This window comes from Peromyscus eremicus, chromosome 13 (assembly GCF_949786415.1).
Source record: "Peromyscus eremicus chromosome 13, PerEre_H2_v1, whole genome shotgun sequence".
Taxonomy (NCBI): domain Eukaryota; kingdom Metazoa; phylum Chordata; class Mammalia; order Rodentia; family Cricetidae; genus Peromyscus; species Peromyscus eremicus.
The window spans coordinates 3,347,116-3,364,610 of record NC_081429.1 but is presented as its reverse complement, the minus strand read 5'-3'; the positions used below and the strand labels follow the sequence as shown (position 1 = coordinate 3,364,610).

General features: G+C 39.2%; 1 protein-coding gene across 2 annotated transcripts in view; it reads right to left on the bottom strand.

Annotated features, from left to right (window-relative positions):
• The window catches only part of Gigyf2 (GRB10 interacting GYF protein 2), a 128,645-nt gene that overhangs the window by 79,590 nt on the left and 31,560 nt on the right, over nucleotides 1–17,495 (bottom strand). For both annotated transcript variants that reach the window (XM_059278434.1, XM_059278435.1), the window contains exons 4-6: nucleotides 13,389–13,518; nucleotides 12,331–12,426; nucleotides 2,667–2,784 (exon numbers count right to left, since the gene is read on the bottom strand). In XM_059278434.1, the coding sequence (XP_059134417.1) occupies nucleotides 2,667–2,784; nucleotides 12,331–12,426; nucleotides 13,389–13,518 (344 nt within the window). The remainder of the gene's footprint in view (nucleotides 1–2,666; nucleotides 2,785–12,330; nucleotides 12,427–13,388; nucleotides 13,519–17,495) is intronic.

Below are 17,495 nucleotides of genomic sequence, written 5' to 3'. Positions count from 1 at the left end.
CTTCTTCTTGCCTCTGAGAGCACCTGTACTCAAGTACACATTACCACACAGAGACATAAACACATACAGGTCATTTTAAAAAATAATAATTTTCTCACCAGGTGGTGGTGGCACATGCCTTTAATCCCAGCACTCTGGAGGCAGAGGCAGAGGCAGGCAGATCTTTGTGAGTTCAAGGACAGCCTGGTCTACAGAGTAAGTTCCAGGACAGCCAAGGCTACACAGAGAAACCCTGTCTCCAAAAAAAAAAAAAAAAAAAAAAAAAGAAAAAGAAAAAAAAAAAGAAAAAGAAGTTTAGAAGTTTAGTCTTGAAATAGATTTAAAAAAAAAAAATCAATGAAAACATACATAAATATTCTCTGCAGTTGTGACTGGCCCTGGCCCTGCTCATGTGACTAAAGCTTTACTAATGAGGCACTATTAAAAAGAGATCAGATTCTAGAGCTCCAACATGTCACATTTAAATCATCTGCAAATGTAGTTCCTATACATAAGAACAAGCAAGAAAACATACTGCGACCCACCTCTTCAACTTTAAGACTATCCTGTTACCTGAGATTTCATCCTAACCTTTTAAGGATTAAAATGTTTCCTTTTAACAATGTTAATGGTTCAGATGACAGGTTGTGAATTTTTTTAAGCATCCACACCAGATTTAAAAAAAATATATATATAACAATGTTACATTGTTTCCATTCGTTCAATTAAAATTTACTACGTCAAGATATTTTGAAGTCTAGAAGCCAGCAGATTTGCATATGAGGTTTTTTCCTTGAGTTGGGAAGAGCTACTACAATAAAAAAAAAAGCCACAATAATCACTATTTAACCAGAAAGTTAAAATTAAGTGAAAATACAAAGACACAAGCATCGCACACCACTGTGACCACAGCATTCCAAGGATTTTCACAACGCTGAGTCTGCACCCTTCAGCATTAGCATGTGAATTTACTACTTGTGTGTCACAGCATATGTAGTTTACATGGTTTTGAGTAGGCTCTGATTACAAAAAACTTTTACTGCAAAGAAACAAATAAAAAAACAGGAAAGCTCATCAATCTTTCATTTATTTCTACTTGTTGCTTTGGCATACTATATTTCTTGGGCTGTTGCTGTAGGAGTATCTAATGTAGCTCAGGCTAGCCTTAAATTCTCAACGTAGCTGAAATTTGGGCTTGAACTCCTGACCCTTCTGACAACACCCCCCAAGTGCTGGGATTCCAGGCGTGTTACCACACCCAGGTTCTGCTCCCTTCTTAGTGTGTGAGGTTTTTCTAAGGCCTACAGAGACCAGATGGAGGGTGTGTGGTCTGTACTCCTGAGTAAGAGAATTGTTCTCTGGCTTGACCTGAGGAATACAGGAGGGAAAGCTGCCAGAACGAAACCTTCTCACTGCCTCCCACAGGAGGAAAGCATGGGAAATGCCCATGGGGAGGCCAGAACTATAGCCGGTCAGTTCCACCTCCACACATCACCATACGCCACTATGCACAGATCCCAGACCACGATGCCTTGGGCACAACTTGGGAAGCAGACATGCCTAGCTCTCACTACCTCAACGTCTGTGGCACTGCAGTTACTTACTGAGTTCTACAGACGAGTCTACAGCAACACTCAGATTAAAAAAAAACTACTGTTCCAGACAAAGACAAATTACAAAGGAAGGGGGGAAAAAAAAAGATTATACCTAGGGGCAAAAAAAAGCAAGTTTTAGCCTCTTCATTGTTCACAAACATGCATGGAAGTCACATTCTAAATGAAACAATACATTCTCCATTAACAAAATGTGCATAAGTTATTCACAAAGAATACAAAATGTTCAAAATATTTTGAAATAAATAAAATTGGAAAAAAAAAATGTAGGTACTCCACACCCATAATTGTGCCCACACATAAAGTGGAAGCAAGGCCTTGGCCACTGCTGACACCCAAGTCTACTTCTAAAGCATCTCTTGGAGAAAAATTACAACCCATGTTTGGACTAGTGTTCTGAATCAACCCACATAGGGCTTCATGCTGAAGGAGGGATATTAGAAACATCAAGAAGGATTTTAACAGAAAACCAATGAATGCAAAATAGGGAATAACAAATCTCAGAAACTTTCTAAGAAAAAGGCGTGAATTCCTAAAGCTACAAAGTATGCTAGTGGACGCTGTCTAATTATATTTTGCTCTGCCCACTAAGAGGTCTAGCCCCTAAAGGGTATTGAGGTGTTTCTCACTAAATTCCTCCTGGCTATGGTAGTATCTGCACAGGGCCCTTGTAAAAGAAATGCTGTACTGCAGGGACTTCAGTGTAGCTCCAGCAACCAAAACCCTTCAGGATGCTATAGTTCCCACAATGCAAAGCTCCAGGGATGAAGACTGAGAAAATTATTACTCTTTAGAAATTAACTAGGATTGTGTAGATTCCCTCCTGCTTCAACCTATACAGTTAGAAACATATTCCTCTCCAAAGCGGGGCTGTAGAGTAGGCATTTCAGAAATGGTGCAGGAAATAAATGTTCAGGCATTTGCAGTTGGTTTGATTTTCCATTAGGCATTCAAGTCTTTAGTGATTTCCCTAGCCGCCGCCGCCGCCTCTTCCTCCTCCTCCTCCTCCTCCTCCTCCTCCTCCTCCTCCTCCTCCTCCTCCTCGTTCACGGTCATGAGTTTCCCATAGCTCACCTCGCCCTCGTGAAGAACTTCGACCTCTAGGAGCCCCCACCACTGTGCCTCCTCCTCCTCCTCCTCGTCCTGTCAATCGCAGGACAGCGGCACTATTTACAGACATGGAAAAGTTTCTCTGCCAAAAAATAAAAATAAAAATAAAGAAAAAATAAAGAAAAATGGATAAAACGCACAAAACTACATATTCTTTCTCCCCACCTCCCACTGCACTTAGAAAACGTAATGGTATCTAATTACTATAAGCAATGGGAAACTATATCTTCATGGCATACAAAGATCATTCAAATCTAGTTACCTAACAATTTCTTGCTTTCTGTCTTTGAGACAGAGTCTCACTAGGTAGTCCTGGCTGCCCTAGAATTTGCTATATAAACCAGGATAGCCTTGAGAAAATTTCAAATTGATCTTTCAGATCAGCAGAGTTGACACCAATGCCTTACACAAAGGTAGATTTACTGAGGAAGTATTACACAAGAAAACAAACTAAATGTGCTCCACATATCCAGATGCAGACAAAATAAGCAAGCAGCAGAGAAAGTTTTATAAAGGAGGCTAGGTTCAATTGGTACTTTTAAGAGTGACCATTCTAACCATACAGAAATTCACTGAGATCCATGGAGTATGGGACTGGGCAAGTGTCTGTCTGTGTGGCTATCACAATCTAATGGTGTGATGTTTCTGTGAGTTCGTTATAATGAAATGATTACATTTCATTTTTTTTTAAATGGTACTTAAATCTCGTCAACTTTTAAGAGGAGAAAAGACTGTCCTTAAAAGGTCTGAAGCAAAGGGACAAAAAGGAAAGATACCCTTTTTGTCTGGTTGTACTCAACAATGTAGAGTAGCAACTCCAAGTAGTATTTGCTACAGTGACAGAAATCAGTAGTAAATGGGAAAGAGTCAAGTAAAAATCTGTAGGAGGACAATCACCTGACATGTGGGTGGGTTCATGCGTGTGTGCGTTCGTGCACCTGTCAATCATATGGTTAATACGTGCTTGGGTATGTGTGAGTGTGCATGTGATCACAATCACATGGGTACAAACCTGCACTTCCACCCAGAGCCAATCTAGAATATAATCAAGTACAATTAGAGTAGGAAGTGGGTATCCACAAGGGAAAGGGGAAGGACAGGGAGTTAAAAAGATGTCTATTGATACACCCGAATACATTAAATAAAGGAGGTTTAGGAAAACTAACAAGAAATATTAGAATGAACTATAAAATAGAAAATCCTGGACATTTAACCAAAAGTTTTGCAAAGGGGTTTAAACAAAAATATTGCAACAGATTAAATGATCTTGCACACCTAGAGCATAGTACCCATTTGCACAGATGTGCATGGGTATGACACAAGGAAGAAATGAACCTTAGATATGGATGAAGTCACCAGCCCATCTGGCAAGGGAGTAAGATGTGAACTTTAGGCTGGGTGAGGTAGTACATGCCAGTAATCCCAGAACGCAGGAGGCTAGGACAGAAGAATCCCCAGGTTGAGGCCTGTATAGGTTGCTTTAAGTTTCAGGTCAGTTTCACCAACTTGGTAAGATCTTATCTCAAAAAAAAAAAAAGCTGGGAACATGGTGATACAGTATTTGGCCACCATGAGTCCCAGGACCATCCAAAACAAAAGTTAAAGTGTGTAGGCAAAAAAAAGTTCTGAAATTCAATTCTACTTTAGTCCTCAGTGTTCTTACATTCCAAATCAATTAAAATGACATCTATACTACCCTCTTTTAAAGAACATGCAATTGATTAAAATTCTGTTTTCATTATTGAATTTAATATGGGCACCATTTTCTCCTCACTGCTTATCTTTCTCTTAATTTTGTTCACTGTGATTTGTCCAATTAACTTTTAGAAATTATCCATGTAAATAAAGTTTTCTTTGATCATGTAGTCAAGTGACTTCAAAACTAAAAATCTAAAGTAAAACTGAAACCAGAAGTTAAGAGGAAATACCTAACCCCAAAACCTTCAATTTCAAGCTACATTTTAGTAAAATTTAATAAACATACATATTAACTTACCTGTTTAAAAAGTAATCAGTAGACTACTAAATATGCCTCTTGGCATTATTAAAATTAAACAAGTCTATGAAGTCCCAAAATCTCAATTAATATATTGCAATACTTAAGAGGAGGGGGAAAAAAAAGGTCAAGGCTGGAGAGATTAAGAGCACAGGCTGCTCTTGGCAGAGGACCTGGGTTCAGGTACCAGAACCCACATGGCAGCTCACCACCAGTTTCAAGGGATCAGGTACCCTCTTCTGACTTCTGTAGGCACTAGGCATAAACATGATGCACAGATATACATGCAAGCAAAACACATATATTATTAAAATAATATTTTCTAAAAAGAAAGATCAGTGCTAACTGCATTTTGTATACCAGGATCCCATGCAACATATGTATAAAGTTAAATGTATCATGTATAAGAATAGAGAAATATTACTGCTAAAGTACATACAAGTTTAATCTCTTTAAAAGGCAAATTCTCAACACATATTTAAATGCTCATACCTTTTTAACACAAAAATGCTACTACTTATATATGTAAGAAATACTGTAAGCAAATAGATCACTAAATGTAGTACTGTTCTGTTTATAAAAACAAAACATGCAAGCTACCTAAACATTAACCAATAATGGCTAATTTAAATAGCAGAGTCTTGGAAGTCTTCTCTGCTATGTTCTAAAGGATGAGATATTATTTATTAATCTAAATCATATTTCAAAAAAAGTCAACATTCGCCAGGCGGTGGTGCACACCTTTAATCCCAGCACTCAGGAGGCAGAGCCAGGCGGATCTCTGTGAGTTCAAGGCCAACCTGGTCTACAGAACGAGATCCAGGACAAGCACCAAAGCTACACAGAGAAACCCTGTCTCAAAACAACAACAACAACAAAAAGTCAACATTCAATCATTTCCAGTAACTGGTTCACTGTTGCTAATCAACAGTATTTGTTGAATAATCTTTAATTTTTCCCAATGATTCAGGTACCCAATTACGGCATTCTGACTCCATAAGAAATGTTATGGGGCAGGGAGTAGTGGCGCACGGCTTTAATCCCAGCATTCAGGAGGCAGAGGCAGATGGATCTCTTAAGTTTGAGGCCAGCATTGTAAGCTCCAGGGCAGCATGGGCTACAGAGAGAAACCGTGTTTCAAAAAAAAAAAAAAAAAAGAGGAAAGGGAAGGAGGGAGGGATGAATGAATTTAATGGGATATTTCCCAACTCATTCTTTTGATTCAAAGTCCAGTGTATTTTTTTAAAACTTTTCTGGCCAATGTTATCTCTAGAAATCTCAAAATTGTTTTAAGAAAAAAAAAGTTACCGGCGGCGGTGGTGGTGTACGCCCTTAATACCAGCACTCAGGAGGCAGAGGCAGGTGGATCTCTGTGAGTTCGAGGCCAGCCTGGTACAGAGCGAGTTCCAGGAAAGGCTCCAAAGCTACACAAAGAAACCCTTTCTCAAAAAATAAAAAATAATAATAATAATTATAATTACAAATACCCCCCCAACAAGAAAGTTCACAAAATGCCAGTGAGCTACATAAGGAATATAAAAATTAGTGTACAAGGCTGGACACAGCTTAGTGGTAAAGAGCTCAGCTTGCACACTGAAGGCCCTAGGCTCACTGCCCAGAACTTAAGCTATATTTAAAGTCATAAATGTAGTAAGAATTTTCAAAAACTTATCAAGGGCAACTACCTAACAGACCTGAAAATATAAGGAGTGCATACCAATACTATAACCCAGTACAGGAAAGACAAGTAGTATAAAAGAAACATTCAGAGACAACAAAGAGAAATATAAATGGTTAAGAACCTGCAATTTCACCACCATGAACAGAGAGCAAACTCAAACAGAAACTTTTTTCCCAATATGCAAAGAATTATTTCAATAAAAACAGCTTTTGTCAAAAAGGCAGAACGATGTGTGATGTATAGTACCATTTGCATAAAAAGGAAAATACATGTTTACTTGAAAGAAAAATACAGGAACTATGCACAGTGATGCCCACATATAATCCCTGCACAGGGAGAAAACTCATTTGAGTCCACAAATTGGAGACCAACCTGGGCAATATAGAGACCTAGTCCAAAAATACATACAGAGCTACATATAGCGCTAACACTTGGGGTGGGGGGACACGACTGAAGAGTTTTCTATTATTATATTATTACTATATACTGTTTTGTACATTTTTTAAATTTTTAAGCATCTCTTATAGATTTATGTTTTTACTATTTATCTATATTTGGTGGGGCAGGGAAGGCATGTGCCATGGTGCATGTGTGGAGTTCAAAGGGAGTCAATTCTTGCATTCCACCTTGTTAAGACAGGTTCCTTCTTATTTTGTTACATCTATTATTATTATTATTATTATTATTATTATTATTATTATTATATTTTTAGTTATTTTGTGTGTATATGGAAGGTACACCTGTGCCACCACCAACACCTACAGAGCAGAAGACAACTCTAGAAGTCACTTCTTTCCTTCCACCATGTGGATCCCAGGGACCAAACCTGGGCCGTCAGTTCTGGCAGCAGGTCCCTTTACCCAGACTCATCTCCCTGGCCCTCATGGTTTTGTTTTGCTTCCTACTCCAGAGTAGCCGGCCTGAGAGCTTCTCCATGGTTCTCTGTCTCTTCCTCCTATGCTGCCTTAGGAAAGCTGAGATTACAGATGCGTGCATCTGGATGTTTTTAACATATGTTCTAGGAATCAAACTCAGGTTATAGGCTTGCAGAGCAAGAGCTTTTACCTGATGAGCCATCTTTCTGACCCATTATTATTGCATGTGTAGACATGCATGTGTGCACATGTGAGTGTGTATGTAGGGGGTAAAGTGCGTGCACCCACGTAGAAACCAAGTCAACACAGGGCTTCTCCTTTTTAATCTCCTTTTCTCTTTTTACTACTGCAGGCGGGGGAATGAATGACTGCACACATGTATACAAACAAGCACTGTGCATGTGTGGTGTATGCACACATCTATGTTCAGGAACATACTTGTGTAGAGGCCAGACAAAGACATCATGTTCTATCATTTTTCACTTATCCTTGAGACAGAGTTCCCCCACTGAACCTGGAGCTAAGCTTTCAGTCAGCAAGCCCCAGTGATGTTCCTATCTCTGCCCTCAGAATCATTGGATTATAGTATGCATAGCCATGCACAGCTCTTGCATGGCTACTAGGAACCAAATTCAGATCCTAATGCTCGCTGTGGGAAGCACTCTTAACCAACTGAGCCAGCTCTCCTTCCTACCCCCCAACTCTTTTTTTTTGGAGACAAGATCTCTCACTGAACCCAGAGATTGTCATTTAGGCTAAAGTGGCTGGCCAGCAAGTCCCCAGGATCCTCTTGTTTACGCCTCCCAAAGCTCTGATTGTAGGCATGTGCCACTGCATATAACTTTTACGTGGGGGCTGGAGAATGACTGTCCCCACTGAGCCATCTCCCCAGCCCTGTAAATTTTTATATTTAAGCCACTTGATTTCTTGCTCATTAATAAAATATGTAAATATGTAGATTTTTTTAAATAATGCAAAAATTGTCAGCAAAGTATAGGAAGCTGAATTCAGCAACACATTAAGAAACACATTAAGAAGACTATATATCAATACCAAGTGGGCTTCGTCACAGAGATGCAAGGTTGATTCAACATACACAAACTAGTAAGTGTATATAGCATATAAAGAAACTTAAGAACAGCAATCACATCTCAATCAATGCAGAAGGATATTTAACAAAGTTCAACATGCCTTCAAAATAAAAGTCCTAGAGACCTTACAAACAGATGGAGCATACCTCAAAATACAAGACTATGTACAACAAACTTATAGCCAACCTTATACCAAATGGAGAGAAACAACTGTCAAACACACACATACACACACTTGTGCACAATGTGAGAGTGCACAATGATCTCAACAGCTATGGAAACTTATTGGACAATATCAAAAAAAAAAAAAAAAACTTTAAAAACCTGCAAAGAACTAAGACCTAGTGATTTCCCTATTACAGGTTATTCTACTACAACAACAACGATCACAGTAGGAGCAGCATGATCAGAGTGCTTGCCTAGCATGCATAAGGCCCTAGGTTCAGTCTCCAGCAACACACCGCCAAAACAAAAAAGTACCACTAGAGCATAACAGCATCCAACCATCCTACAACAGACACTGGGAAAACTATTCATTTTCCCTAGACTTCAAAACATACTATAGAGTAGAAACAAACAATCTAGACTAGCTACAAGTACCACATTTAATGTTCTATGTTGAAAGCTAGTGAGACAGACAGACACACTCTACTCTCTCTGTATCTCTCTCAAGTTTAAATAAATTCAGTGAAGGAAAGAAAAACTTACAAAATAAAAATTACTGTACTACCTTCAATATAGAATATACAACCTTCTAAGACAGTCTCCTGCTAGACATAAGAACATGTCTACAACCTATCACTAGGAAAGCTGAATAATAGGATCAGGAAACTGGACTACATAATAAGACTCTGTAAGAGGGAGGGAAGGAGGGAGGATAGATCCATGAGAATGTTCTTTGATTAGATACTGATACTAGCTACAGAACTCTAGCGAATACACTAAATGCCACTGAAATGTATATTCATTAAAATAGTAAATTTGGGGCTAGAGAAAGAGCTCAGTGGGTAAAGTACTTGCCCAAACACTAGAACCCGAGTTCAATTCCCCAAAACCTACATAAAAACTATCAAGCTGGGGCTGGAAAGATGGCTCAGTGGTTAAGTACCTGTATTGATCTTTTAGAGAAACTCAGTTTGGTTTGAACACCCATGTTAGGTGGTTCACAACTACCTATAACTCCAACTTCTGGGGATCTGACCTTTGGACTCTACAGGTACAAGCACTCTTCTTGTGAGCACACATGTCTGCATGAAAATCATATACACCTAATTTTTAAAAATTAAAATACATATTAAAGTTAAAAAAAAAAAAAAAACACTGCCACGCTTAGTGGCATAAACTTGAATCCCGGAGCTTCAAAGGGAGAGAAAGATTCCTAGGATTCACTGGCCAGCCAGCTAGCACCACCTACTTGGTCAGCTGCTATCCAGAGACCTTGTCTCAAAAGAACGGAGTGGGAGCTGCCCAAAAATGCAGAAAATAAGGGATGGATATGGGCCCAGCCCTAAACAAGTCGTTAATATCGGTCACTCTAAGACTCATGGACACTGAGGAAGAGGGGCTATCCAGTATAAAAGAGCCTGAAAGGCCAAGAACTGCCATCCCCTAGACTCAATAAAACGTAATGTTAAATCATTAACAGTTGATACAACTGTAGTACTGCACTGGGCCCACACAAGGCTGGCTCTGCCAACAATCATCGGGTAAAGGGGAGCGGCTCACAGGTCCCTATCCTTTACCTCTGAACTACTGCTTTTAATTGGATCTGGGAGAGGGGGAAAATCACTGTCTTTAGTTGTGTGCCTTCTAGCCTACCAAGCTCAAACCCATGGAAACACAGGTGTCCCTGGTTAATCTTAGCGGGTCACAAACATGAACATTTAAGCGAGATTTGTGAGATGGGGATAGAATGGAAAAGGTGGTAGAGAAATGAGAGGTCAGAATAGTCAATATGCAAAGCATTCGTCCATATGTGCAATTGGAAAATAATAATAAAAGTTCATAATTAGCAAAAAGAAGATACACAGCACCTGAGGAATGACAACGGGGTTTGTTCTCTGGCCTCCACATACACCTACACATGCATGTGTATTTTTTTTTTTTTTTTTTTTTTTTTAAGATTTGTTTATTTATTATGCATACAGTGCTCTGTCTGCATGTATCCCTGCAGGCCAGAAGAGGGCACCAGATCTCATTACAGATGGTTGTGAGCCACCATGTGGTTGCTGGGAATTGAACTCAGGACCTTTGGAAGAGCTGCCAGTGCTCTTAACCTCTGAGCCATCTCTCCAGCCCACATGCATGTGTATTTGCACACACAAAATGATGGACTTGACTGAAAGTGGTGATGCATATCCATAACCCCAACACTTGAGAGGTGGAGGCGGGATCAGAAGTTCAAAGTTATCCTCAGCTACGAGTTCAAGGCCACATTAGGCTAGGCTACATGAGACCTTGTCTCAAAACTTTAAAAAGTCAATTTTATGATGGGATTTATGTCACAAAGCTATTTTTCAAAAGGAGTCAAATGGCTGGAGACACAGCTCAGCTGGTAGAACACTTGCTTATCATGCACAAAGCCCTGAGTACAATCCTCAGCAATGCATAAAACCAGACATATTGCCTATAATCCCAGCACTCAAGAGGTAGAAACAGGAGGATAGAGAATTCAAGGTCTTCCTGGCTACATTTCAATTTCAAAGCCAGTCTGGGCTACAAGAGACACTATACCTCAAAAAAAAAAAAAAAAAAAAAAAAGCTGAGATTCTTCATTTAACATGAAATACAGATTTCCAAAATCTCATTTCTCCATTGTAGTGCAGTATCTATAAACTCTTTGAAATCAATCTTTCATCTATATACAACTAAAGTCACTACATAAAACTGCCACTTTCTAGACCAAAAAATCTTCCTTTCTTACATTACCACCACACTTATAAAAAGGCAACCCAAGTTCAGTGCTGACAGAAAGGTTTCAGGTATGTTCTAGGCTGAAGATTTCAATTTTTTTCTCTAGTGGTTAAATGAATTCACTGGCAAGAATTCAGGTAGGCAATCACCTGTGAAAAAGTATGCTTTTCTAAAAAAGATGATCTTCTCCTCCTTCTTGGGGGATGATGACATCTCCCCTCAACTTGAGTATTTTATAAGGGATAGTTCCCATTTTCCTTAAAAAATCTACAAACATGCTGCCGGGCGGTGGTGGCGCACGCCTTTAATCCCAGCACTCAGGAGGCAGAGCCAGGCGGATCTCTGTGAGTTCGAGGCCAGCCTGGTCTCCAAAGCGAGTTCCAGGAAAGGCGCAAAGCTACACAGAGAAACCCTGTCTCGAAAAAACCAAAAAAAAAAAAAAAAAAAAAATCTACAAACATGGATGCAGAGACAGGTTAGCAGTTTAGAGCACTGGCTCTTTTCCAGAAGACAAGGGTCTAATTCCCAGTATCAACATGGTGGCTCACAACCATCTGTAACTCTGAAGTACTCTTCTGGCCTCTTTGGGGTCCAGGCACACATGTGGTACACAGACATACATGAAAGGCAAAACACTCATATAAAAATTAAATAATTTTTTAATTAAAAAAAAAAAAAAATCTAGTAAGATTTCCTGACCTCTGCAATAATACTCAACAGCTTCAGAATCTAAAGCAAAACTTGGCAACTCGTGGTGGTGCACACCTTTAATCCCAGCACTTGGGAGGCAGAGCCAGGCGGATCTCTGTGAGTTCGAGGCCAGCCTGGACTACCAAGTGAGTTCCAGGAAAGGCGCAAAGCTACACAGAGAAACCCTGTCTCAAAAAAAAAAAAAAAAAACAAAACAAAACCTTGGCAACTCAAAGCCCTAAACATGCCAAGCATCAGTAAAGATGTTTAACCTGTGCTGATGTAGAGCGATCCTTAGGGTATCCTTAACGATGACTTTCCAGATCCATACCGTAGCAAGAGAAACAAGAGTTGGACCTGAGGCTCAGAGCTAAGTACAAACCTGTTCTTCTTCTGTAAAGGGTACTAGAGCCAATGGTGGCAGGGGCTCCTCCTGTAGGATAGGCAGGAATTCTTTCTCCAGAAGGTCAAAAGGTATCTGTGTGATAAACACAAGGCCATAAGATTGTTATTTCTCCAACTACAAGAAGATAAACACAAGACACTAATTTCTAGCAATGATTATTATAAATACATTAAAGCTTATTCAATTACAATTAACTTCCACTATGCAGTACTTACATAAAAACTCCAGTCACAGCCAGGCATGATGGTACATGCCTTTAATCTTAACAGAGGGAGGCAGAGGCAAGCAGATCTCTGAGTTTCAGGTCAGCCTGATCTACACAGGGACCTTTAGGCTATCCAAGGCTATATAGCAAGACCCTGTCTCAAAAAATAAAATAAAACACTCCAGTCACTCACTGTCTCCACCCATGAAACCACTTCCTTTGAACTTGATAGCAAGCCTAGTATTCCAAAGTACAGAGTGGAGAAATAAAAATCTTCACATTTCACTTAAAGCAGATGCTAAGGAAATTTCAAAGCAATTGTGTCTGTCCTTAGCAACTAAAGTTTAGATTCCCCATCCATTAATAAATTAAAAACACAAAGTATATTGAGAAAAACAAAAGATACTATCTATCTTCCCTGGTCAAATAAGAAAACCCTACACTGTTTCATCTTGGTCCTTTTTGAAGTGAAGCAAGTGTTAAATTTCAAGATTTCTCTCCACTAACCTTTCTATTTAAAGAGGGCAGGAAGAGGAGAGCTGGTCCTCCCTCAATCCTGGACTCTTGACTGGGAAGCAAGGGGACAAGGGAGAGAGGAGGAGACATCCACAGTGCTGACTATTCTGCTGCCACAAAGTCACCTGTTCCCATAATGACATCATGGGTCTTCTCTAAGGACAGTGCATCCCTCAACCACTATGAAGCACTGTGTGTTTCAATGCAGGACAGGGGTAAGATGGAAAGAAGCAGGAGTCCTTCAGACACAGACAGGTATCACTGTCCATACTTGTCTCATCTACAATTCTCAACACTTTTTGTGTTTTCTTACCTTGTAGTCTTTAAGGAAAAGTGCTAACATCTCTTCTCTGCCATAACGATAATCTGCTAACTTATACTTTGGCAGGGCCGGAGAAAGAGGAGGGGATGTGACGCTCCCACCACTGGACAGAGCACGGAGCCTAAAACAGGACAAACCGAGAATAGAATACAAGATGAAGAGACAGATATTCTGACACTATACACTTTTTATATAATACAGCATAAAATATCACTGCTGTTCTTAAGCAAAGCAAAAACTTCACTATCTTAAGCTGCAAAGATGTTTGTGTTTAATACAAGCCTCTGCCACAGCACACTGAGAAGTTCACTCAGTGCTGGCTAGACAGTTAGTGATAACTCAGCAATTCCAACACCTGAAATATGCCATGGTTACCTCTAAGAAGCTTCAAATTTGGAAGGAAGATATTTTTTTACCAAAATACAAAACTAGGTAATATTAGACACACACAAAATTACTAAGTTTAATAACAAGTATCGGTGAGGGTGTGAAACAATAGAAACATTCAAACAGGGCTCAAAGATCTCAAGTCACAGGCCAGCAAAATGGCATTTGCTCCAAAGTCTGCAGACAAGCACTCAATCTCTGGAACTCACATAAAGGTGAAAAGAGAACCAACTCTGAAACTGTCCTCTGACCTCTGCACGTGCCAAACCCCACATGTGGACACACAAACACACACACAAACACACACACAAACACACACACAAACACAATTTTTTTTTTTTTAAATTTTTGGAGTAAGCCGGGAAGGGTGGCACACGCCTTCAATCCCAGTACTCTGGAGGTAGAGATACCTGGATCTCTTAAATTCAAGGCCAGCCTGAACTACAAAGTGAGTTCTAAGACAATTAGGGCTACACAAAGAACCTCTGTCTGGGGGGGGGGGGGGGTGGCAGGGGGACGACGACACTTTTTAGAGAGAGATTTCAGTGGTTAAGAGTACACACTGCTCATGCCAAGTACTTGAGTTTGGTTCCCAACACCTATATGAAGCAGCTCACAAGGGCCTGTAACAAGCTTCAGAAGATCCAAAGCATGTACACATATACAAAATTAAAAATATTTTGTAAAGGATTATAAGGCGTATGAATGAATGAAACTGTTTTTGTACTTTCTGACTGACAGCCAAGACTGAAAAGAGAGATACAGAGGGGGGTAAGAATTATAAATTGCAATAGCCACTTCCAAGAATGATTCTGATACAGCTAAGTATTTAAAAGCTCTTTGGCTACTTGGTAATAGCTAAAATATTTAATAAAGTATGGAACATAAAAAAGAAGGCTAAATACAGAAACTTAAAAAGTAATTTAAAAATGTCTCTTGAAGGATTAGCATAACTCCAAGGTTTGAATCTCAGTACTACCAAACTAATAACTGTTTGAGGTTTGGTTTTTTTGGTTTTCTGTTTGTTTTTGAGACAATGTCTCAAACAGCTCAGGCTGGCTTGAACTCACCACTATGTGGCCAAGGATGACATTGAATTTCCAATCCTCCTGCCTTCACCTCCTAAATGCAGGTCTGCAAGTAGGCCCATTTTAGGCAGTGCCTGGGTCAAACCCAGAGCTGTTTTAACACCAACAGCTAAGTAGGTTCTTTACTGAGCTGTTCCCCAGCCCAAAATAATGTTATGAAAAGAGAAAGATTCAGGGCCAGAAAAGGATAATCAGCAAAACTAGAAAAAATAAGCTCCTACTAGCTAGTCATGGTGGCGCAGGCTTTTAATCCCAGCACCTGAAAGGCCAACAAGGAAGGAGATCTCTGTAAATTCAAGGCCAGCCTGATCTACAAATCAAATTACAGAGGAGTCAGGACTACACAGAGAAATCCTGTCTCAAAAAAAAAAAAAAGAAAGAAAAAAGAAAGGAAAAAAAAACCCACACAGAATGAAGAAAAGTAGATAGGTTGGTTGGTTGATTCTTATTACACAGCTGATAGTTTGGGGCTACCCAAAGTTCTGTACAGTAACAGATACCAAGGCTGAAACAGACCAAGTTACTTTAATTCACCTGGCATATGCTAAAAGAAAATTCAACAGATATCTTAAACTATATCCTCTAAACAGTTGTGCATTAAAAATTAACATGAAGACCAGTTAAGCAGAATAAATATTTGCCTAGTATTCAAAAATGGCACATGCATAGTAAACATAAAAACATGTTTACATGCAGAAGTAATACTGAAAATATTAAGAAAATACTGAAAAAATAAGAAAAAAATAGAAACTAGTAAAGTACAGTGAGAATGGTTCTTTTTCAATGTTTCTATCTTCTCATCCTGTTTAAAAACATAAGACAATTCTGAACATATAAGGAAGTATTAAGACAAAACAAATTCAAATGTACCAATCACTCAAGCTCAAAATAAGCAATCCATGTCCAACCTGGCTCTCTGTACCATGCCACTAAGCCTTTGATGCTACTTTGATAGAATTTTTTGGCTATTAATTTATATGTAAATTATCACAAAAAAAGATTTTTTTTTAAGTCTAAATTTGCTGGTCTTACTTCATTGGTAAATGGATATAACCTGATAAGATGTGTTGTATTGTTTTGGCAATTCCTCCCCTGTGGTAGTATATTATTCTATCATGACACACACAATGCCTACTTGGTTTTCTGAACTGCTGGCATGGACTGGTGACCCATGCTTAGATACCTAACTTCACTACAGTTGTTGCCGTGTGGTTCTATTCTATCACACCTTCTCTTTTCTTGTAGTGTTTTTGCAAAGAGAAAAGCATCTCTTACACTATTTAATACAATGACTCAATGTTACAGTTTACACAGGAAAGGAAGAAAGAAAAAACTTGTCTCTTATTTTCAAAATAATATCCAACAGTAACGAATTACTTCTTGATGTATTTAAATTCAGTTAAACTACCTTTAACAATGTTCCCACTCTCTCATCTTTCAAATGGCTCCTGCTGAGCTCTTTGGATATGCCCCTATTAATAAGTCTTTTTAACAGCTTATTTTCTATTTTGTGCCAAAGTGTTCCAGGGTTATCTTATATAATTTTTTGCATCAGTCCCAGAATCCCCCATTTCTACAAAGGAAGTAGCAGGAGTGCTCACAACTACTAAATTGGTCTTTGTTTCCTTTCAATTTCTTCTTGACAGACACATGGTTCAATGCCCAAAAGACAAATGAAAGACAGAAAAACACTCTTCAAAGGAGTAAGCCAACCACAGATGAAAGACCTTCAAGAAACTATTTCCCATTAGACTCTCAAAAGTCGGGTTCTGTCTGCTGGGAATATGGCTCAGTGGGGAAAGAACTTGCAGGGAAGTACAAGGCATGAGTTCAGATCCCCTGTCACCCGTGTTTAAAAAGGACAGGTGTGGTGACAACTGCCTGCAATCCCAACTCAGGAGAGGTGAACACAGAAGGATGGAGGAAGTGGGAGAAGCTGCCTTATTGGCTAGCCTGTCTAGTCCACCAAAGAGTTCCAGATTCAATGAGAGAACCTGTCTCAAAAAAATAAATAAACAAAAAGCTGTAGTGCAAAGGGAAAAGACCGTCTATGTTGACCTCTGCTCTCTATGTACACTCTTCATCTACATAAACATGTTCATTCACACACATGCATATACATACACAGAAAAAAATGAAGCTGGAAATGTATACATGTTAGTTCATTTGATCCAACTAAAGCTTCATAAGAACCACTATATAAAATATAAGAAGTGTGAAGCTCAGTGATAGAGCACTGGCTAAGCATACAAAAGGCCCTGGGTTCCATCCCTAACCCAGGGATGGGGGGGGGGGGGGGGAATGAAGCTGGAGACTGGTCTAATCTATCTGACCAGTCACCACAGCACTAAGATTCAAGATTCAATTTAGCATTTTTATGACTAAAATAACTATGCTATAACTAATGAGATCCCAAATTTTTATTTTAAATAGCCAGTTTAATCACCAGGCATTAATTTTAAAATATTAGGAATTACTTTTAAATATCTTCCACATCATACTAAGCCAATATGCTTCCCAATAGATTCTAACACTAGAGGGCACACCTAAGCCATTTCATGTGAAAACCCTAGTGACTGCTTGAACCACCACGTCTTACCAGAAACTTATAGCCTAGTAGCCC